This window comes from Anser anser, assembly GCF_964211835.1.
Source record: "Anser anser genome assembly, chromosome: 3".
NCBI lineage: Eukaryota > Metazoa > Chordata > Aves > Anseriformes > Anatidae > Anser > Anser anser.
Genome location: NC_139722.1, coordinates 28,663,966 through 28,689,233, shown reverse-complemented (window position 1 = coordinate 28,689,233; position 25,268 = coordinate 28,663,966). Strand labels below are relative to the sequence as shown.

The following is a 25,268-nucleotide window of genomic DNA, read 5'->3' as shown; positions in this document are numbered from 1 at the left end:
TCTATAGCAACTTTTTTTTTTTTCCCTTAATGTCCAAGAGACACTCAATAATCCATAAAGATGCTATACTCTTGATGTATGAACCACTGAGTGAAAAATTTCTTGAGTTTGCCATACAGAGGGCCAGAATTCACGATCATAACAGTCCCTTTTGATCTTCAAAGTTTGAGTCATCACCTATCTTTGGTAGCATATATCTTTTTTCCTCTCAGCACTGTTGTACAATGGAAATTCCACCTGAATAAAACTGTACATCCCCTCAGGAAGCTCTGCCTATTACTAAATAAGGCCACATACCACTTCACCAGTACAGATGACTTAAAAACTAGTAAGATGTGTTTTTTGATCATTACTGTGCCTCATGTAGAATATATGGTCAAGTTCAAAATGTTTCTCCCTATTTTTAAAGCTACTGATAATGTAAGTATATTTGAATACAGACATTTTAAAATTGCTTACCAGCCAAGGGCTGTAACTGCTGCCTCTGTGCAACTTACATGGAAATGTTTGGTGTAAGCAGAAGAAGCTTTCTCTCAGGCGTTAGATCTCAGTCCTGCTGCTAACATGATTTAAACACATTTTAAGCCAAGTGTAAGCTGTTGTTCTTTTACCTTTGTTTAATATTAACATTCTTTAGTATGGGCAAAAGATCTCTGTGTGGTTTCTCCACTAGGAACATAAACAGTGAAAGAATCAGAGGTGTTAGGTATATATATAATGGTTGAATACCTTTTCTGTTTAATTAATGCGGTACTATCTTTTTTTTGAGTTCTATGGCTTCTGAAGTGGCTGGAGGTGAGAAAGTTATAGCTCAGAAAAGGAATGAATTTGGAGAAGGGGAACCTGTGGGAGGAATAGCTTGCTGTAAAGTTGCACAACTGAAGAAAGAGATTGGAAGATAAAGAAAAAATACCTTCCAGATACATGAAGTAGAAATACTTGGAATAAATCTGCTTTTGTGGCAGGCTACCTGCATATGATAGGTCTTTAATTTCTCTACTGACCTTCATCTATAGAAGTAAGGAGATGTCATTGAGTGTTTTTACATCTGTAGAGGCAGACATGGGAAGGAACTTTCCACAAGGCAGGAAGTCTGCTATATCCAACAGATCCATGGTTGTAATTTAATTAAATGGAAAAGGGATCGTGGCAAGACAGAACTAGGAACAAGGCGATGATAGCAGCTTTCCAAAAACCTTCAGAGAACAAAATGAAGCATGTGGTGAGAGCATGTGTTACCAGAATGGGGAATTCATTTAGGTCTGACAAATCCATTCTTTAGTGGACCATGAATTTTGTCAGCTATTGTCCCAGTAGCAGGCCCCATACCCCTAGAATAACAAATGCATATTGAGAATCTGTGGCCACAGCTGCAGGCTGTTCAGGTGCAGAAGCGACACAGAGAGATGTAAACTATATTCTGTCAGTATCTCAGACAGCTCTAAAGCAACAACAGCAGCCACTGGAACTAATGGTGGCCTCACAACTGAAGTCTTTAGCTGTACTTATAACAATGCAGCTAAAACAGGGCTGGAACATAACTGGTGGGTCCATTTGACACATGCACTGAGGCAAACACATGATACAGGCAACTGGATTTGGCTCAGCTGAAGTCTGCTGGGGTTTTTGGGTTGTGAAGTCTTTTTGTTTGGTTCACTGGTTTGCTTGTTTGTTTTTTAGAAAGGGGAAAAATGAATTAGAGAAATGACAAAGCTGTAATGGGTGTAATTGATATTGTGGCAGATGGTGTGGAGTTCTTCAATAGTTAGCCATATTTTACAAAACTCTGGGTTTGGATTTTTGAAGCAAATGGGCTGCAAATGGGTTTGACTTAGCCTCTGAAGACCAAGTTCAAGACAGGTTCAAATTACTGATTTAAACCCCAGGTTTTGGACTCTAATTTATGGATTTACTTAATTATAAAGTAGATTTTGTAAGAAATGCATATTACCAAAAGTGCCAGTAACCTGAGTGTTGAAGTATAAGAAGACAGTGTTCTTACGGTATTCAAAGACAAACCTGTATTTGCTGAGAAGTTCTCCTCCTCAGTGATCTGGTATGGTAATTTGAGTTTCTTTTTATTTTTTTCCTTTATTTTATTTTAGGTAAACATGACTATTGTTATCTGTCTAAACCTCCACTTTTCATTTCCTGGTGTGACAATAATGCACAAATTTAACTGGATAAAGAGGTCAAAAATTAAGATAAACAATTCCATACTCTTTCAGTTTAAATTTTGGAAAATAATGTGGCTTTGGTTGCATTGTGCTGATCTGAAATGAGATTAGAGGTTTCAGGGAACATTTTACCCTTGACTATTCTTAGACACGAGAGATAACAATACAGATAATTCTGTAGGTGAAGGGCAACCTGTCAAGTCAGTTAATTCAATAAGGCAAAAATATATTCAGGTTTTACTCTTGTTTGCTTACTTAAACCTCTACAGATATAAAAGTCAGCAAATATTAATGTTCCCAAAAGATTTTTTGTAGGGTATAGTTATATAATCCATATAGTTCGGGTTCTGACTTTTTATTGTTAAACTTTCTTTTCTTCTTTGAGAAACTACAGTACAAAGACAGTTTGTATCTATTCCATACGACATAAATAGATGTGAGGATTGATTATAGTTACCTTTTTTGTTTGTTTGTTTTGTTTTTTTATTGATGTTCAATAAATGGATTTAATTTTAATGTGCTTTTATTTATTTGTTTTTTTTTGACAGGATGGGAAGGTCTGCATTGTGAGTTGGATGTTGATGAGTGCATATCCAACCCCTGCATACATGGCATCTGTGTTCAGAGAGACCCCGGTTTTGGTTATTCCTGTTTTTGCAAGCCAGGATTTGTGGTGAGATGCTGACATTCTTTCTTCTCCTTCTCTTAACCTGACTAATAATTGGTGCACAGAAAATACTGTATGTAATCCCTTTCCTCTTTATCCTCACTCAGATAAAACATAGCCTTTCAGAAAAATATAATATTTTAGTAACTGTTCTTTGTTTATTTTGTTTGTTTTATTAATGGGAGTTCTACTATTCCAGAGAACTAGTTACCTAATATTCACAAAAAGTAAAAAAGCTGAGTATATAGAGCGGCTTTGTTAGTCATCAGAGTACGCTAATGTTTTTACATACGTACAAAGATAACTCACGTTTCAAACTGTTGCATACAGACAAATATTTTGAAAACAAGTCCCCTGAAACTAAATCAAACAAATCCTTTGAATGCTTGACCATGTGGACTTCTGTCCTATGTTTTATTCTCTGTTTAACATAACAAAAAAATCCTTTGATGATGGCTGAATGCCAGTGACGTTATCTACCTAAGGTTGAAATTTCCATGCTGTCACCACCATTTTATGCCAGCTTTTTCTGCTGTTGGAAATGTGCATTTGGTATCTACAATTTGAGCTTGTGTTTTACCTTGTTGCACTTCAGGTTTAACTTACTAGTATCATTTAATAGTTTGGGGTTAGTAACAAGGAGAGTAAGGAGTATACAATCTTTTTTATTATTATTTTCTTGCTTTAGTCATTCTTATCTCTACAGCTCCAAACTTGAGATAGTTATTTGATTACTTTTTCTTTATAAATGATAACAATGATGCTCATTTTAATGTGCTCCATTTGTTTGATGTATTGAAGACTGTAAAGTAGAAGGAACAGATCGTTGTTAATAGGATCCAGATTTATCTTCATACATTCTCAGCAGTCGAGTCAAGAAAGAAAGGTGTAACTTTTCAGACTTTAGCAAGTTTCAGGGCTTCTTTCCTCAGCAGAAGATTCCTACTTACCATCAATGAGGGAAAAAGTAACTATGAAATACAACAGAAAAGAATATTCTATAAAGTGAAGGAACTCCTGTCTATCTTCAGTTCTTATCAGGCGTCATACTTGTCTCTGTCGCATGCCTGTTCCCTTAAGGGCACCCACGGTGTAGCTGCATATCCCAGCACATGTTGTGGAGCATGAGTGTTGAGTGGGCTGCTCCACAAGGGAAGGCAGACCAGGAGCCAAGGATAGCAGCGAAGTAGGCAAGGGCTGTGACCTTAGAGACGAGCAGTACCTGAACAAGGGAAGCAGAGCAAGTCCAGTGATGGCAGTAACCATGTCCATCCAAAAAGTCCGGTGCTAACGGGCAAGTCCGTGATCACAAGAGAAGTCTGAGGTTTAGCCAGGATGTCAAGTCTGCAAGGCAAGATCAGGATCAGCCAAGTGCCAGGCTTGCTACAGCAGGCTTTAGCTTTATTGTAAGCTATAGCTTTAGTTTAGGCTCTGATAAAGTCTGATGGCAAGGGCATGAGTTTAAATGCAGTTTCTGAGCTCAGGTATGAAGGTCAAAGATGAGTCATCTCACAAAAATCTTTCTCACAGTTTAGCTCTTTTCACAGCAGGCCAATCCAAGGTTTCACAGCTGCAACATACCAGAGCTGACCTTCAGCAAAGGAGCTAAACCCATGGGTGTGTTGGAAAAGGGTGCAGGAGCAGACTGCAGAAAAATGATAGTCACAGGTTGATTAGGGCCTTGACAATAACATGTTCAGGTCTAAAATATCAGAACACTGTTGTGTTAATGCTTTTATCGGACATTACTAAGTCCTTCACTCATGCAAACAAAAACATTCAGACTGGAACTTGCCATTCTAATCAAACTTCAGACCAAGTGCTTATCTGTAGTAGTAAATGAGGAAAGGGTTGCCTTCTTTGCCTTGTGTGTTACAAACTTGTGTGGAAGCCTTCATAGGTAACTGAAACTTCCATATTTTCTGGAATTTTACATCCACTTCCAGAACAAGAGGGTAGGAGTTCCCTGAGTCTATATCCGTATTTGCCACAATACAAAATCTGGAGAAAGGATTCAATGGAACCTTATAACAATAAGTCTTTCCTAGATCCCTAAGACCCATCATATCTGAACAAAGCAGGGGAAATGCATCCGTTTTTTTTTTTTTTTTTTTTTTTTGGTTAGGACTTACACCTGGTTAAACACCTGGACACTGGACAAACACCTAATTTAAATGAGAAGAAGTAGAATATCCCTGCAGCCTAGATTTAGGGAGAACCAGTTCCAGCAGCTTCTCTCATTGTTCCTCCCCTATTTGCTTTAAATGCAGAATCACCATTCTGGGATCACTAGCTCCTTTATTTATAAAAGTTATCCCCATAGAAATCCACATGCAAAGGATTGTATGGAGGCAGAGATTTTTTTCTAAATAAGGTAAACTTTTCTCAAACTCCTCTAAAAACTGATGTGTAGAGGATAAAGACCAGTCTGAATGTCTGAATTTAATGCATATAATCTAAGTTTACAAACAGACTATTCAAAGAAGGAAGAGAGTAACCCATAAGAAGGAACAGACATATCTTGTAGGGTGGTTTTTGCAGAGTACAATGGACACAGTTGATACTTCGCCACACTCCACAGCAACTGCTATCATTTTTACCTCCAAAAGCAGGCTGGCATTGAAAACAAGGTCAGGTGATGATGAAGGATATATCAATTGAGGAACACAGTCTATTTATTTGGAAAATAATCATATCTTCATGTTAAAAAAACCTCCTTTTGTTCATTCAGTATTTAAACTCCTACACGAACAACTGTGATGGAGAAAATTATGGTACTTATTTCATATTTCTCACCAAAAGAATATCTTCTGAATGACAAATAAAACTATCAGAGAACAAGTATAAAATTTGTAGGAAGAAATTATTTTTTCACTCAGTGCAAAATTCACTGGTGTCAGTGTTTCATGATACTGCATTGACCAAAATTACAAGTAAGTCCAAAAATGGGCTAGAAGGAAGATAGCTCCATCATTATTTAATCTGAATATTACCCTGATCCTGATCTGAATATTACAGAGAGGAAATCTCTGAATTACTCATTGCCAGAAATTCGAATATTTAGGACATTGTCAAAGACAAACTCTGCTTGCTTTATTCCTGTGTTTTTCCCCAAGCATTCAAGATTAGCTCACTGATGATGGAGCTGGACAGATATTTGTTTTGACCCATGGAGGGCGTCTTTCCATTAGTACGTACCTTGGGCATTAACTTACAGTATGTCACAGAACAGGCTCTTAACGAATGAGAAAGCTGCAAACCTCTGAGGTAGCTGGAATTTAAGATGTCTTTGCTTTTATTCTGTTATCCACTGTTCCATCTTCAGTCCAGATTCTACTGTGCTTTGGGAATTCCACAGTAGAGAAATAAAACTGGAAAAACAGAAAGATGTATAACATGTCTGTCATCAGTATGAAAAACAAGGACACCTAGGGTCTAAACGTCTCAAGATGATGGGTATTTTGTAAACCCCTGGTGGATTCTGGTTTCTAACAGTGAGTTAATGTGTGGTGGAAACAGTGGAATTCCCAGAGGAATGTTTTCAAGGAACTCCAGCTAAAGTGTATGTTAGCATACACAAATCTTCTGTAGTGTATGTACGCAATGCTATCTGAAGCATGGATCATAAAGTAGGGATCATGAAGTTTCTCAGAAATGTTGAGAATAAAAGCATAGCTAGTGGTGTATGGCATAAATGTTTACTTTTTAAATTGAAAACATCTATAGAAGCATACCTACTTTTAAATACAAATCTGCAGTATCTGCCTTCATTGAAACTGTTAAAGCATTTAACTAAAGCATTTACAGTCACTTTCAAGGCTATCAAATTTATCTATGACTATTCAATGTACCCTTCATGCACAATGGAGGTTATCCACATCTGCTTTGTTTTCGCGAGTCATAAAATCATAATAAAATACATTAATAAGTAATAAAAATACACTAATTTGTCGCAACAAAAGTCAGAATGAAACATAAGTTTTATGGGATTGAGAAAAAATATTAGGCAGAAATCTTACTTACATAATAAACTGATCATTTGTGCTTTGTATGGAATTGGAAGTAAGCAAGGAAGAAACATTTTTTTTATCCTTGTATGGAAACCTATAAATCTATATATAGGATATGAATTGGCCTGCTGTTCCTTCATGTTTGAGAATACTAATACAGCAAGCGAGTTTATAGGATGCTATGAATTTACCAGTTAGCTCATCTGCTTGCCAAAATAAATTAAGTGCTTGATTGAAACAATCTTGGGTGTACCTAAATCATACCAAAACTTCCATTTAACCTTTTCCATTTCAAACACTGAATGATTTAAACTACTTGTAAAAACAGTTGAATTTCTATGTTCCCATTTCTGCCTTTTTCTCTTGTGTTTCCTATTGTTTTTTAATATCACGTACAATGTAGTAGAGTTGATAGAGATATCAGAAATATGTAAGTTGTTTCAAGTTCTGTGAAAAAAACAAACCAGATAGACAAGAGAAACTGTTTAACTATCTTGTTTTAAGGAAAGTGTGCAATGAGCACATACTTATTGAACACTACTTGTTTTTTCTTACATATGCCCCAGTTCCAGGAGAAGCTTGAGTTGGAACTCAACTCTCTTAGATTTTAAACACAAGATACACACTTTATAGGATATCAGGCTTCAGTAGCATGTAGTATTCAAAGAACACGTTTCTTGAATGCATCAATGTGGCTTGCACTGAGAATGTAATTTCTGAGGCTAACGTAGTAATTATTCAACATCATTAAAACATTTGTGATACCAGTTAAATAGTTTTCACAATATTTTCCTTGGTGATACAAGTATTATATTAATGTTTCACCACTTCCCTCTCTATTCTAGGAGGGATTCCATATTTTGGGTGCAAACGAAGCCATAGAAATATAAAATATAAAGAATATAAATACAAATAGAAATATAAAATATAAAGAAGGCGTGTGTTGAAAGAGTAAACGATCTTTATTATTCGTGGTCTAAATAATGTTTCAGACTTTTCTGGGTTTAGCAGATAGGTTGAATACAATTTGAAATGCAGATGCCTAAATTCAAGTATCTGCACTTGGTACCTGTACTTACATTATACTAAATGAAGTCCTAGTTGATACGGTCAATGGAGAACAAAGGGTTGTTTGGCTGTCCAGACACTTGAAGCCTAAATATGAATGCCCATGCCATTTTGGGTTTTCCCTGGCTTCCCACTACCACACAGAAGACAGGTTTTCTGTATTTTAAGTACAGGTTTTCTGTATTTTTTGGGTTAGATCTGCCAACACCATCTAGCTTTCTCATGAGAGCATCCCAACACATGGCTTCCAAATCCAGTTCTGTGTCTACATTAAGATATTGATTAGCTTCTGGAACTTTCTTGACTTAAAGAGTGATCTAGTTGCCTAGCCATAAGCATCTAATACTACTTCAGACAGTCTAGAATATCCAGTGTATCTTCATAAGGCAGTCAGATTAACATATGGCCTGTGAGAAACCTGTAACTCTTGGATTGTCAGCTGGGACTCTGACGAGGTACTCATCAATTACAAAATGATACTAGGCACCCACATTTAAGCAGTTAACTTCCTCAGAATCTGCGTTGACTCTAAAGGGAGTTTAGACTCCTAGCATGATTGCAGTCACTGTATGACACCCACATTTGAATGTCCGTTTTAAAACAAGTCCCAAACTTTATGTCTAGGCTGCTAAATTAAGAAGCAGAGAGCATTTCCAGACACCAAAGCTCACTGAATGATTTATATTGCTTGATGTACCTGTGTAGATGTGAATGAACTTGTTAGATCTGATCTGGTGTGGTTTTGACATGTACCACCTAATACTTTCACAAAGAACTCCAACTCATCTCTGATACATATTTCTTATTATTATCAGATGACCTAGAAGACATTCAAAGTTTCAAAGAAGACATTCATGTTTCAACAACTTAGATTCAAAATTGTTAATGAAAGCTAGTTGTTCATTTTCAAGCCCTTACAAGGCTTGAAAATATGGCTGGCCCCAAGTCTCTTTCTGTCAACAGTTGTTTAAAGCAGCAGATACGAGGCAGAAAAAGAGCTAAAACTGTGGTTTCATTATGTAGCCTGGAAATCATGATGGTAAAATCGTGGCCAAGCCCATTCAAAAACCCCATAGATTATTAGAAAACCATGTAGGGTTATGTGTCAGATTATACATGGAAAGAGTTTTCTGTCTTTCAGAGATGACCCTGCATATTTTAAATGGCTATCGAAATGCGTAAGATCCCTCTAAGTTAGCTAAGTTAGCTCCCTCTCTTCACACAGCCCATTAGTTCATTACAACAGAAGTGAAAATAAAATGAACTCAGGCCTGGCTTCAGCTTATATTTATTTCACACTTCAAGAATGCATTTAATTCACATAATTATTGCTGTAAAAGAAATGCCTTATTTCTTCCCTTTATTACAGACCACTGATTATGAACATTCTTAATTTATTAGTAGAAAGGATATTTCAGACTTCTCATGAATTGTTAGTCTTGATAAAAATAAAGAGTGAGTGCCAGCTCCAATTTGAGACTGCCGCTGCACATTTCTAAAAGTAACATGCAAACCTAATGTGTTGAGATGGTGCTATGTGAAGATTTGGTAACAATAGGCAACAAATAATCAACAGCGGTGTACGAAAAGAAAGTAGAAATTTAACTTGACAATCAGAGCAATCTGTAGGTTTTCAGACAGCTAAGTCCTCTGTATGGTTTTCTGTATAACTACATACAAACTTATTATCTAGAGGTTTTGCCATAATATGAAAATGATTATTTTACTTAATGACAATACTGTCTTTGATACTTTGCAACTACAAATTTATGGGGAAATTATTGATAAATTGTAATACTAAGTGGGAATCAAAATATCATTTAGTTGAAATTAAAAAAAATACAACTATATTTTATATTACTTGATCGATATTTTCCAGATTATTAGATTTTTTTTGAAAGTGTGGACAGTTTAATATAAGAAAACAACATTTTAGAATAAATAGAAAACAACAATTTGAACTAACATGACTATGAAATGCAAATTGCCTTCAAAAATGGCTTTTTAAAAATTTGCTTTCAGGGACGAAGCTGTGAGCTTAATTACAATGATTGCCTAATACAATCCTGCTCCACTGGGTTTCTTTGCGTTGATGGAATAAACAATATCACCTGTTTACCTACTATCCCCCAAAGCAAGAAAACTGAAATGGCTGAAGTGTTTCCTACTGAGATTTTAGATAATGACCGTCCAACAGCCCTAGCTGTGTCTGTGGAACTTTCGTCTAAACATGCTACCCCTGATTTTCATTCAGAAGAGATGTCCCAAGGTAAGAAGAATAAGCTTCTGAGTCGTATATTTATCAAACTTCTTTCCTTACTAGTGCTTTCTCAATGGTTGGAATATTTGAAGTGTATTAATTTTCATCTTCGTGTTGTTTTCCACTTCTATATTACCTTCTGTTCTTGTAATTTAATCCACCATCCTTTCATAATTACATGTTTAAACATAACTGGAAAATTACTCTTTTCTCTCAAGAATATTTTTCCCCAGTATCTTTCACATCCAGCAAGGAAAACTGCTCTTAGCTTGGTTTTCAGTTTGCTTTGCAAGAGTGTAAAATCTCATGTGTGTCATACTGTGTTCAGCTCTGTCTGTCCCTAATGACAATCTGTCCTTCTTCCTTTCAAAATAATTTGCCTTACTCCTTGGGGACTTTGGTTTTCCTTTCCAAGTTCACATCTTTTCTGAGTGCTTTCTCTTCTGTGCATCCAGATGTTTTTCACTAGAAATGTCTGAAACTAGTCTCTCAACACATCTGCCATTCTGACTGGTTTTAGTAATTTTTGGGGGGAACCCCAAAAATTCTTTGTATTCTTTCTTTTTAAATATCTCAGGGCTACAGTAATAGAAGTGCAACAGGTTATTTTGAAGGTTGTATCTTCATTGTCACCTGTTCATTTAACTAAAGCTAGTATTATACATGTAACATGTGTGTAAGACTGTCTTTACAGTTACATTCAGAATTTTTGCCTAACTAGTCTTTCAGAGTATTTACTTGTTTAATAAATCAGCCAAGACCTGTTTTTATTTGGGCGAGTTTTAATAAACATTTGATTTGTGTACAGACTAGTATTTTAGGAATATACCTACAGTGTTTTGGCTTTTGTTGTGGTTTTTTTTTGGTGTTTTTTTTTTTTTTTGGTTGGTTGTCTTCTTAATAGGTAATATTCCTTCTTGATGTAGGTAATGAGACTGAAAGAAATGCAGTTATTAATGCAGTTACATCCGTACCTCTTCCAAAATACCATGTCAGCTAGTTTGCTGATGTTCTCAATGGATAAGATATGTAATTCATTCATTTTATATTGATTCACAGCAGCAGTTGGATTTAGAAAATTTAATACTTCTGTTCTGAGCACTGCCATTTGTTCTGGTGCTGGCCCTCACGCAGAATATGAATAATGGGAGGATTTGCATTTACTCAGCTCTTGAGGTCACTAAAACCACTTCTATGCTTGTATTAAAAATATGATTTTATATGCCTTTATTAAAAATACGATTTTCTATGCTTTTATTAAAAATGTTTTTTTTTCTGTGCTTTTATTAAAAATATGATTTAAAGAGTTGTATTTGCTATATAATATCTTGGTAAGACTGAATAATGTTTTGGTGGTCATGTAATTTGCTGCAGACTCAGTCCAGAGCCAGAGTTGCTCCTTTTTTTTTTTTTTCTTTCCTTAACATTTTTATCATTAAAGGCCTTAAAAAGGCATATATTTTCAGCAGAGGGATACTTCTGACCACTAATTTGGCAAAAGAGGGCCCCCCCAAGAGGGCCAGTGGGATCCTGGCGTGCATTAAAAGGAGCGTGGCCAGCAGGTCAAGGGAGGTGATCTTCTCCCTCTACTCTGCCCTGGTCAGGCCTCACCTGGAGTACTGTGTCCAGCTCTGGGCTCCCTGGTACGAAAAAGACAGGGAACTCCTGGAAAGAGTCCAGCGGAGGGCCACAAATATGATGCGGGGCCTGGAGCATCTTCCCTATGAGGAAAGGCTGAAAGACCTGGGTCTGTTCAGCCTGGAGAGGAGAAGACTGAGAGGGAATCTTATCAATGTGTATAAATACCTGAGGTGTGGGAGACAGAGGGATTTGGCCAACCTCTTCTCAGTGGTCTATGGGGACAGGACAAGGGGCAATGGCCACAAGATAGAGCACAGGAAGTTCCGCACCAGCATGCGAAAGAACTTCTTCACGGTGAGGGTGACGGAGCACTGGAACAGGCTGCCTAGGGAGGTTGTGGAGTCTCCTTCTCTGGAGATATTCAAGGCCAGTCTGGATGCCTACCTGTGCAGCTTGCTCTAAGGAGCCTGCTTTGGCAGGGGGGTTGGATCCGATGATCTCTCGAGGTCCCTTCCAACCCCTTCGATTCTGTGATTCTGTGAAAACTGAGCTATCGACTAGGAGGACTCACTACCACTGGAGAGTCTTCAAGTGTTTAGGATACTAACCTCAGGAGATGTTCCTTCTTCACACTTTCTTAGTTCTGTTGTTCAGGTCTCAGTAAAAATAAAGACTGGTATTGCAGTAATACATGGCTACTGATACTTCCACAGATTAAAGACCAGTACTTCCTTCCCAGCATAGTTATGATACAATCTTATTTATCTGTAGTTAATAACACTTTCTGTTTTCCCTACACAAGCCTCATCATTAGAGCAGCACCAGACTCTTGTTCTATCTGCCGTAGACGTGAGTTCGGTAATTAGGAGCATACCAGGGGCTGAAATAGAATTAAATAGTGAGTCATTGCTCTCCCATGGTTTACAGTTTACAACTGCTTCTGTAAGTGAAGCTTCAGTTCTCTCTAGGTTGCCTCAAAAGGGTTCTGAAGAACTGTCAGAAGTCTTTGCAGGTTCAGAAGAGCAGTGGAGATTAACAAGTCCTTCAAAAATTTTCGATTCCCCTACTAAGATATTTATTTATAAACACATACCTCTTCTTATTTCATTGGTTATTTATGAAACTCAAATGCAAACATCTCTTCCTAGTGAATATCTGCTATTACTTTTTCATCCATCAGCCAGAGACTTGCAAACATTAAACCACAGTCTGCTGATTCTTTAAGTGAATTAAGCCAGATATGTGCAACATGTTCCATGACTAGAATAAAACCCTCTGATGTATTCCCAGACCAAGTTCTGCACAGCAAACAGTCTCCATTTTATGAGACATTTTGGATGAATTCAGCAATATTAAACAGCTGCTATGCACTTGTGGGAGCTACTGCTACTACTTCTGGGTATTCATTTTCTTCATCTAGCAAAATAGCATAATCAGTGGAGTTCACAGAACTATCGTCCTTGAATCCCACTACAGAAAAAACAGACACCAATAGGACTGTCTATGCTGTCTCTGTGTTCACAAGAATCACATACTCATTTTCCATATTCCAGTTCATACAGTCTATTTTTCTTTCCCAGACCATCTCTTTAGAATCAACATTTTCAGCACTTAACATCCTTTAAAAAGATAAACATCAACTTGACAAAAAGATTAACTACTATCAAGCAGCTGACAACAGAGGAAATTTAACAATTACTGAGGTCAAAACTCCATGATCCAGTTATGGAGAGCTGTTCCTTGTTAAGTCTTTCTTAGAGGCACAGCCGAGTAGTGTATTTCAAGAACTAATTTTAACCTGCATAATAAATAGTAGTTCTGAGTTCAAAACAAATCTAATGATAAAATCAGGAGATTCTAAAAATATTTTCAAAAACAAACTAGCAAGTGCTCTTGATTTGTATCTTCTGATTGTAGAAGCTTTATTTATAGACTTACTTGCTGAATACTCTGGAAAGTTCTCATTACTGAAATCTTGTACAAATGAGTTATCTTGCTCAGTTTTACCTGCACAAACCCAATCTGCAAACATAACTTCATAAAATGTTGGTGACGAAGCATTTATCTTCTCACACCAGTTATCCTGCTTTCAGTTCTCCCTTACAAGATGTTAGCAACACCACTGGAACACATGGGCTGAGCAGACGCTGCTGCTTTACATGCTAAGGAACTTCTCGTGAACGTTAAAACTCCTTCACCCAGACTTCACCGCAGTGGGTTCCACTTCTGGCCTTTATCACCTGATGTTATCTCTTCAGTTTCTCATTTCTGTTCAGACAACTTTTTGAGGTGGTGGGGTGTTTTTAACAAAGATAAAAGCATCCGTCAGGGTTGCCAGATGCTTGAAAGGGATTTATTTTAATCAGACAGCAGCTTGTTCAATGGATATCACACCTGCTACTGTACCTGGCACAGATGGTTGTTCTTCATGCTCTGCCATATACACTGCTAGATCAGTATAGAATCAGGCTGGAGGCTGCTGTAATGCTGGCAGGCAATCAGCAACTAAACAGTTTCACTTCACTACAGTAAACTTTTCAGAATTTGGGGTGTAATTTTCATTAGACTTGCATATAAATTCAGGAGGTGTCTCTCTGGTTACCGTATATGGGTATTATTATTAACATGTTTAATTTTAGAGGAAAAAACTTTTTTTTTTTCTTCAAAGAATCTATTTTTTTTAATATGATGTAATTAAATTGCCACATCTGATTCCAAAAGGGGAGACAGATGATGGCTATGTTTTTTGAAGATGGATAGTACTTTTGTAAGAACATTACAACTCATTCAGAAAGAACAGGAATTAAAAGATCAAACAAAGTCTTGTGAATCCTAGAATTAAATATTAGGGAATATTGATTGGTTTTGACTATGTTTTATATTGTACTTCTGTAAAACTACATGCTACAAAACAAATACATGCCAACGAGAAGTTTTTGACTTCTCATTTCTTTAATTTCAGTATTTGCTTTCTGGTTTATTTAGGAAGAAAAAAGTGGTTTGTATCATTGATTTCAATCCCATCAAAAAAATAAAAAGAATTCTTGATTATGAATGTAGAAAGAGGTGCCAAAAGAACAGTTCTTTTCCCTGCGAGTACTTGCCTGGGCAGATTTAATTCTCAGTGTGCATACATAAGTAAACACCAAATTCTTTTTTTTTCCCCTTTCTTGTATGATACCCTCAGAGTGAAGTAATTTGTATTGATTAAGCCATGCAATTCCCAGTTGTTTCTTTCAATTCCTCTGACTTGTTTGGCACCAAGTGAACTCTTCGGGGCCCATATTAATACTACTTATTTGCTTGTATAACGTCAAGGCACATAAAAGTTGCCAGGATCATAAAATTGCATACCTTGAGTTGACCATCCACTTCCTCTTTGAAAAACATCAGGAGGCCCAAATACACCAAAAATTACAGAAAGATGCTTTCCTTTCACCTTGCCTGTAACAGCAAAAGAGATATTTTTCTTCTAGACCTTCCTCTTACAGAGACTGCATGAGAAAGCAGAAAGGGGCTTTAGAGGTCACTTCCCAAGTGGAATACTGCTTGGGAATTACAGGAGGCTGGTATCACTTGCCATAATTCCAGTACCCACGTGTTCGAAAGACACAAACACAGATAAGTTCTGAAGTATGTAGAAGTGGTCCTTAAAAGGCAGTGTCTTTCATCTTATTTTGCATGCCTGGATCCCCGCCCCCCCCTTTTTTTTTTCCTCCAGTGGAAGTAGCAGATAAGGAAAAAAAAAAACTATTATGAAGCCAATGTAAAATGCTCATGGATGAAGAAGATCCTGGTTAATACCTTACTGGGGTGTCCCTGGTAGAAGAAATGTTTTAAGCTGTTAAACCTGCTGTACACTTCTGTGCTTACTAGACTTTATGTATTTATTAATAAGCCCATATTACTAAAACTTGGGGAATAAAAGACTGATGATTCACCATAACTTGCATTCTGGCGAAGATGGGTACTAAGTACTTTTTATGTTTTAGTATTGTCATTCTCATCTGACAGTGATTTCATACATCACAGCAAGTTCTAAGAGAGCTTAAAGTAGCAGGTGCCTCTAGAAGAGGGCTGTGAGATTTGTGATCTGTTTGGCAGAAAACATATCCTTTGCTCCGATCTCCAGGTATGCATTTCAACTACCAGACCATTGTTTGTGGAAAATAATGCTTTGAAAAAAAAAAAATGTTCTGAGAATAATTTGTGTTCATAGGGAAAACAACAACAACAACAAACTCTTACGGGATTCAAGGAAATGATCAAAGTTCTTTATCACAGAGAAGTTTCTGTTAACACTCTTCAAAGTTCTGTATGCATGCTTAATATCCCTATGCAAAATATGACCACATTCATACTGATGTGAATACTGTCTTGATCACAACTGTACTAGCAGGAAAGCTTCCATCTGAGTTTTGAAAGCTCTTCAACACAAAAATATTCAAAGAAGTTTTCTTCACAGGTTGTTTCCATAGGTGTGGCTTGAACACTCAGACCCTATGAAGAAAAGATGTCAGTCTTGGAATCTTTGCAGTTGTGGAATCCTATGCATTTACTGTAGTTCACTATACAATGCTGCTGTTAATGCAGACACCAGGGAACTGACGACATTTCCAGAGCAGCTGACCCAGTCCATCTAATCCAGCATATATCTTCCCTTGAGCAACAGTTCTCATACCGTACGTTTAGGGAAAAAAAAAAATGAAGCAGTGTTTTGGAAGCTAGACTACATATCCCACTGTTTAACCCTCAAAACATGCAATAAATTACAGGAGTCACAAGAAATATGTTACCCATTTATCCATTGTCTTTCTGTAGGACTGGTGGAGGCTTCTGATTATTTGCTCTTCACAATATAAAATTTATAGAAATCATTTTAGATTCTACCTCTGTTTCTTGCATAAGAACAATTCAGTACTGCAGAAGAATTCAACTTATTTAACATCAAGATCGTCCAAAGCTATTACAGGGCCTACACCTTGAGCTCTGAAGCAATATAGTTTTCCATGATTCTCCTGTGTTCAAAAGTGATTGATCTATATATTTATTTAGCAGCCAAGTATGGTTATGACCATAGCACTCTGTGAAATTATTCTTTTCTTACATGGATGGAACAACATCTACGTGCTTGCTAGAATAGCCCTCTCAACATTTCTACCTGTAAACATTGACAGCAAATGCTTTCTATCACAAATGGCAGTTACATGTATGAATCCTTGAGACCTCATTTTCACATAAACATGCTATATCTCCTTGACATGCAGAATGCGCTAGACCTTTTCCAGAAATCTTAAATCCAAAGATAATACACATGGAAAAGTATGTATCTGTACACCTAGGTATCTCTATGTATTGTGTTATACAAAGGCTTAAAATATATATCCGCAGATACACATTCACAAAAATATTTTAGGACTTTGTATAATGCAATACAACATCAGTAGATGGCAAAACACTTCAAAAAGTTGACCAGTACTATTATTACTACTTCAAAGCTGACAGAAAATGAAACACAATGAAATAATAATAATAAAATACTAAAAATACTGAGTATTCTGTCAGTGACAGAACTGAAAACTCAGTTGTGATCTCTTAGCCCTGGCTGAGTATTCCAACAAATGCGTACTGTTACGCTGTTCTAACAGAGAAGAGAATCCTTAATTGTCCTTGTCTACAGTGTACTCATTCCACAGTCCATCTTTTAGACTTTGGGATTCATTTCAGGAAACAGTTCTTAAATACTTACTACTAGTTGGTATAAATGGCATCTTTCAGAGTAGGGTTGTTCATCAGTATTCGTATTTGACAAAGACCGAAAGGAGAATTGTCAATTGATGTCCAAGTGAGGCTGAAATGGTCACCACAGAACAAAATTTGTACATACATTTGTATATAACAAAGCTTATGTGACTTGAAAATTCGATGGTGGCAAGGTACACCTGATTTTAATTGGAAGATGCACTTTGTTACACACTATATAAAACACACTATTTACTAGTCAAAGACACTAAATGAAAGCCATTACTCTCTATACTACACAGAGACTACATAAGGAACTGTGTTATGTGACATTACGTCAAAGAAAACCTCCCATTGAGTCACAAGGGTCAGAGTGGACCTTTTGCTTTCTAAACTCTTTGAGTGGAAGAGGTAAGGAGCCTTGGTGCGGCTGAATCTGCTCGTAGTCCCAGGCTTGGTCAGCAGTTTATGTCTAAAGGATCATATGCATTATGTGAATCCTTAATGCTGCTTAGCTGAGATTATAAGGCGTGATCACAAAGCACCATTCCAGCATGCTGTCACTCCTGATCCCCTTACTGACTACCTGTGGTGACAAGGCTCCTCGCACTGCGCAAGTTGCCTGGGCCATCCCTGCCCACGGGGAGGTCCTGGCGTGCCACCCGCAGCCGTGTCAGGAGAGCCCAAAGGGCTCAGGCTGCTCGCTATTTACGGGGTAAGGTGAACGACCTATGGGCACGTTTGCATATTGATGTTAGTTTCTCCCAGATTTGGCTCGAGTTGCACTTTCTTCCCGATTTGGCCGGCACTGGGGTTGGGAGTGGGGTGGGTGTTCCTTGCTCAAACAGCCCTTGGCTGTGCGTCCTCTGTCTCCTCTGGATCCAGGATACAGCTGGCACGGCCGGGCGTACCCATCACAGCTGCCCGCAATGGTTAGCTGCTTAGGCCCCATGCTCTGCTTAACCAGGGGGTGAGGGGGGGTACACTGTCACAGTATAAAGCCACATATGCAAGTTATATATATATTGTGTAAACACATGCCCTGTTGTACGTAAAGTATAAAATACTCTCACAAATACACTGAGACATGTCTGTACACATACACATTCTGTACCCCTGATATAGACAGATATGTTCTGTACTACCCATATGAACTGTATGTAGTTTAGTCACATTAAAAATTATTTTGTTCCTTTTGAAAATACTGGCTTTTACCTCACATCATTGAATAGTTCATTCTCAGATCAATAATTCTTAATATTCATCTCACTAATGTGCTATATCTGTAAAGTAAGCAATGCTTCTGTTCTCTAAACATTGTGTAGATATTAAAAACAAGTAAACTTTCAGTATTTATCAATGTCATACTTTCAAGTCTGTTAGACTAGGTTGTCATAAGTCATAACTTCAGGTATTGAATCATACATAATATTAAAAATGTTGACGCTATATCTGAAGAGCATACAGCTGGTGTTGATCAGGTGATGGGATATTTGAGCCTTCATAGAAAGTGAGGTTAAAGAACGTCTACTACTGTAATAATTTAGTTTCTGACTATGTAGAAGTCCTTCACGTTTCCATTCATTTTATTATGTACTCTGAATAAGATGAAAATAAGCTCAATTAAGCCAGTCTGTTAAGTTAGGTCACCTCACTATCATTTCAGAAATATTTTACCTCAATTTTTTCACTTTTTATACTCTGTCATCAACAGACGTGAATATAAAACTTAGAGAAACGTAGCAGAATCATGCAGACATCAGGTAACATTTTTGCTAATGATCTTTAAAACTACCACGAGAAACTAATTCATATGATAGTGTTATCTGATAGTAAAGTATACTGACTATTTTCCTTGAAAATTAACAAGCAGGCTTTTCAAGGAGATCGTATTATTTATGGATACATCTATAGTGGAAGTCTTTTTGCTGAAGACAGTGACTCACAGCAGTACAAAATACTTTGTACAAATGACAAAATAAATTTTTCAGTCATGACTCTGTATATCTCCCAAACATGTAATTAAGTTTAGTTTAAAAATAAAAATAAAAATGATGGTGGTAATTTGGATAGGATATTGTTGTCCCAACAACAACAAAAGATGGTTATAAATGCCAGAGTTTTACCTGTGATGGGTGAAATTTCCCTTATAGGTCGACCAAGCCTGACAACTGTGTTTTGCCTTTTAATTGTCAAAAAATGTTGCAGTAATATTTAAAAATTGTCTTGACTTTCTATTGTCCTTCTACATAGAGGTTCCTTTTTGCCTGTTATTCCTAGGTCTGTGTTAGTTTGCAGAGGAGAACATTGTGATACTGGGAAAAAAGCTCTTGGCATACACGCCAATGACAGCAGATTTCGAGTGCCAGGAATACAGAAGCCACCTTGAGAACCGTGTCAATGATAGTCAGCAGCTCCTGTCACTCAGAGTTTCAAAGTCAGTGGGATCTAGGAGCAGATCTATGGCCTGGAACTGATAGACTGGTTTGTTTTTCACAGTAACTCACAATTCTATGGTAAGGTTCCTGCTGTACTTATGTAGGTTCAGGTTGCAGATTTTTGGACCAACAGCTATAAAGCATTTGTGCTAACATTCATGAGCACAGTCAAGAATATAGGCAAGAGTGCTATTCTGATATCTTAAAATTTCACTTGCGCTGTGAGTTCTGAGAGCCTAAAAAGACTATGTTTAATTTTCTTTACTGAACAGCAAATAAAAGATATGAGGAGTTGCATGCAGCTGGCGTTTTGCATATAAATTTTAGAGCAGTTAGTATAGTTACTGAATTTCCTTATGCTTTGCTTTTAGCCCATATGTTGAATATATTCAAAATAAATCATAATAATCATTTTCTGTAGTTTAAAATGATATCAAAAGTTTTAGAGTGAAGAGACCCTAAGAACTTCTCTAAGTCTACTAAGTTTAGTAAGAATTTCTCTCATTATATGAACAACCTATTAGTTTGTGTAATATGAGGTGCATCCCAAATGCTGAGGTTGCTCTTCAAAGATACTGTTACATGCCCTGGAGATAAGCAGGCCTTAGGGATGATTTGGCAGCATTCAGGAAGTAGAAACAGTGCCAATTCCTGCAGCTTAGTGGCAGGAGTAAAGCTGTTAAAAACAAGGAGTTCTGGTAACAGCCACTGGGACCTGAACCAAAGAGGGGACCGCAATAGGAGGGGTGCACTGTCGGATTCGTGTACAAGGTCTGTAATTATGTGCTGATAAACATTGCTCAAACATAGGTACCTGCATTTAACTTCTATTGCGTAATGATTTGAAAATAAGTATTACATTTACCCTTCCTCTAAGGCTGGAGGATAGAAAACATCAAGGATAGATGATGTATGATTTTCCTTGCAAATAATAATTTATAACTCTGAGCAAACTTGACTTGTATTTAAGTAATGAGAATTCTCAGACTTTATCTTGCTAAGAAAAGATAATCAATAGGTAAGGGAAAATAATTTTCTTGAACTGGTGTATCTCAGAAACATTCTGTTGTTTGAGATCTGTACCTAATGTGGACATTGCACTGAGACAGAGGAAGCGTTGGCCAAACATTATGCATAAGTCTCAGATTTGTTTTAAAATCACATCATATCTCTGTAGAAGTAAAGAGGGTGGCATTATTTTGAAAATAAATAAAGAAAAAAATACTCTGAATTTCTGTGGTACATGCTTTCAAGTGAAGAAGTGTGTTGGGGAGAGTGGACAAGGAAGAAATAGGTGAGCTAGAAGAGTGGGGGACCATGTAGGTTCAGGAGAGGATAAGCTGAAGTGTGTGCACTGTGAGGTAGGAGTGTATCAGCATCAGGCAGGAGAACTGGTCAGGAATGTGAGAGCATTCAGGATGACAAGTTTAGGAATGAGCCCTGAAATAGTACAGCAGGTTATTGGCCCTGAGGAAAACTAGAGCGTCTACTCTTCCCAAGTTCCCCTCAGTTTCAGTAGAAATGTTAATTCTAAAAGCCTCCACCATTATCCTGCTGGAAGCAAGATGCAGTACCTCTCATGAATAAAGTGGTAGTCCTCCTAGGAAGGTTGGGTCACATAGGCTCACTTTTTAAGCTTTCAGTGTATCTAATTTTAACAGTTTTGTAGAGTTGTGAGCAAGGGTGGGTTATGCACCTCAGACCTCTGACCAGGGGGTTCGTCTTGTTTCAAGTAGCCAGTAAATCTTTATGTGCAATTATGGGAAACGTAAAATGACTTCATAAGCCAATCCTATTTTTTCCTCTGATGTCACATGGGTCACTTTGTCATAAAGACTGAACTGATTACTCAATACTCTTGAGATGATTATGCCTGATTAACAGTATGTTGGTCTGTGGCTTGACTTGGCCTGGCCAGCAATTTGTCGTGTGTAACTATTATTTATTTTCTTCTTAAAATTAAAGATGATGCAACATGTTTTTCCCTATTAGTAAGTACACAGTATGGAGCTGGACCAAATTCTCTCTAGCGTGTGTTGTCTCAGATCTGCCTCAGAGATGCTTCGACTACCTCCATGTGCCTCCTTCCTAGCATTGCCAGGGCACGTGTAACTACGCAGTTGGTAATGAACCCCACTTGTTAGGTGAAGATGTAACAGGGTAGGTGAAAAGGTGTTGGAATGATTCCTTTTCTGCATACCTGACTAGGTCAAGAATATACCAGAGGAAAAATATTTCACCCTTATCGGATGGAATTTACTGCTCCACAACTAAAGGTTGTAACCTACAAATTTGGGGTACTATTTTCTGTATTCAGGGGAAAAAATGTTTTAGCCTCTCTTGGCATAGCTTATTTTAGAGGTTCTTTTGTTCTTCCAAAGGTGGGCAGATGCAAGACAATCCTTAGTTAGAGGATGATTTATGTTTTATCGGTGTCATATATTCCAAATACCAAAGAAACTTTTCAGACTATCAAATTCAACTGCATCTATCACAAGAAGTTCCTGGATTAGTAGTTTTAATAATAATATATAAAAAAATATTTAAGAATAATCACGTTTAGCACTTTTTGAGTATCAAGTATCACAACAAATGAGTCAGAAAGCTTGGAAGGGGAAAAAAAAGACCAGAAGATACTCACTTTAGAAATGCAAGTTTAAAGTTAGAGTCTCTTTCGTGATAGAGGTAGGAATGAAAGAAGCAGCATATAAACAGATCTCTTCCAATGTAGTGCTTCTCCCAGTGCAGCACTATGTCTCTAAATGCATGAGTATCTGTATGTGCGTTTTGGTCAAAGTACTTTCAGTTTCTCCTGTTTTCATAGTTTTCAATCTGAATATTCATATGTTGATGTTTTTCTCCTAACTTGGAGGGTTAACTAACTATTGGCATTTATCATCGTATATAGATTTTTTCCTTAATAGTTGGAGACTACTGAATGTTCCTAAAAAAATATGTATGTATATATATTTTTTTCTTGTCACAGTTTTTTTCAATCTTATGATCTCTTAGAACTGCTAAGAAAAAGAGGGAGGTTAACATGTGTAGTGTAACAGCACACTTACCAACATACTTAACTTACAGTAAGAATATTTATTTCAACGAAAAAACTCAGAATAGTATCATGAAGGAAAATTTAAAACACTCATTATCTTAATTATCTTCTGTGGATCTGGTTTTAAAAATTACATCTTAAAACATCTGTGGGACATGGAACAGTGTAACAGATTTTCCTTTTTTCTTTCTTTTTTTTTTTTTAAATCTACAGATACCATCCTCACTTATATCCTCACTTTAATCTTTTTAGAGATGGTTTCCGTGGTAACATTAATATTTTATGCATGCAGCCACATCATATTTGTGTAAGGGTGGGAATACTGGAAAAAAGTTTAAAGATCGTTGTACTTCAAGTTAGGATAGCGAAGTATGAAATACCTGTCTTCACCTCCAGTATCGTGCATATGTCACAGCTATTTCTGAAGAGAATGGAATTCTACTTACTGAAAATTTTCAGTAAATTATTTTGGCTATATTTATCTTCTTTGTAAATATTATTAAAACTTAATAACAGTTCTTTTGTTGGTGAGAGGAAGTGAATTGCTGTTGTACATTAATAGCAGTCTGGGGGAAGTGGAATTCAAAACACAAAGGACAGCCAGAATTACTGGTGGTAGGGAAGGAAATGGAGTAGTTTGCTTTTTTTGTGGCAGTGGTTTTACCCATGTGTAGACATAATTGGATAGCAGTCATTTCTGAAAACATAGCGTTGGAACTTGAGATTGGGATGACTTTCTTTTTCCCTTCCCTTCCCTTCCCTTCCCTTCCCTTCCCTTCCCTTCCCTTCCCTTCCCTTCCCTTCCCTTCCCTTCCCTTCCCTTCCCTTCCCTTCCCTTCCCTTCCCTTCCCTTCCCTTCCCTTCCCTTCCCTTCCCTTCCCTTCCCTTCCCTTCCCTTCCCTTCCCTTCCCTTCCCTTCCCTTCCCTTCCCTTCCCTTCCCTTCCCACTATGTGACTTTCATCTCTGTTTCTTTCAAAGTCGTCACTCTGTGTCAGTGAAGACAAAACTTCAGCAAACCTTTTCTGGGGGGCAGCGGGGTGGCGAAGGGACAGCTAAGCCTGGAGGATAAAATCTGTTCCAGAGTTACTGAGCTTTGTAGTGAAGATGAGGTACAGCCTAGGCTGCGTCATCTTTCCATAAAGAGTCTGAAGATGGGTGTGCTGTGGGGAGGAGGGAGAATTCTTACCAGCAGGTCTGTAGTAGAAACACCGGCCAGAGAAGCAGAGTTCCCGTTAACCCTAGCTGTGTCGTGAAGAGACATGAATTCTCTCTCTCTTTATGAGAAAAACTTGGGTGTGGAATGCTTGATAACGCTTATCTCATGAGGTTTCTGCCGTGGACTTCTATCAAAAACTGCACTGTGGATTTGTCCAGGAGGATTGGCTAAGGGTGTAGGGAGATCAGTGTTTCCATTAATGTACTGGTTTTCTGATAGCCTACTTTAAGGGTTTCAGACTGTCTAGCAAGTGTACGAGGAACATAAGACACCCAACAGAGAGCTCTGGATCTCTGGGGACAGAGGAAGTATCAGACACACAAATTACGTTTCAGATCTCCTTAGAAATCACGGACTGCCAAGGAGGCTAGATAGAAGTCCTTTCAGTGTATCACTTTGATTCTTTTAACATGAATTACTTTGGAGGGAACTGTGCTTTCTTGCTTTCTAAAGGTGTTGTACCATGTGCATTTAGGTCTTACAAATGCAAAGAAACGCTAAAAGAATAGTAAGTTGCTATTAAGAACAAAGGAGCACAGTGCAGAAACGGTGAGATGTGGGTGAATGAAAGTTCCCAGTTAATCTCATGCAGTCTTCTCAAGGTTATCTGGGTATACAAATGGATTGTTGTGTTAAAAATGTAAGGACATTTTAAATTTTTTATACTCCAGTGTCTGAAAGAATATACAAGCCTAATCATTGACCTAGTTAGTAATCTTTTGTGAATTTAGATATGTAATAAAAGATTAATAAAACAATGAGCTCAGTAATGAAACCTCAGTTCAGTTTTTACATTTCAGTATAGAAAATGAGATATTGATCTTAAACATTCTTTTAAAAATTAACATCAGTTTTGCACTTCCTAAAGCATGATGGCTGCATCTTCATTTGATTAGAGGGGTAAGAACTATCCAGTCAACATTTTTTTTAATATTGAAGAAAGCAAAAAAAAACCTCTGTGATGTTGGACAACTTGCTAAACGTTTCTTATGCTAAAGGGCATGTTTCAAACTTCATATTATGTGATTCTTCAGAAGTTCCTCTGAAAGTTAG

The 25,268-nt window shown here is 37.3% G+C and overlaps 1 protein-coding gene across 1 annotated transcript in view; it reads left to right on the top strand.

Moving 5' to 3' along the window:
• EYS (eyes shut homolog) overlaps window positions 1–25,268 on the top strand; it is an 855,622-nt gene that overhangs the window by 473,539 nt on the left and 356,815 nt on the right. Inside the window, exons 30-31 of the mRNA XM_083831800.1 lie at window positions 2,726–2,850; window positions 9,945–10,191. Of these exons, the coding sequence (XP_083687926.1) occupies window positions 2,726–2,850; window positions 9,945–10,191 (372 nt within the window). The remainder of the gene's footprint in view (window positions 1–2,725; window positions 2,851–9,944; window positions 10,192–25,268) is intronic.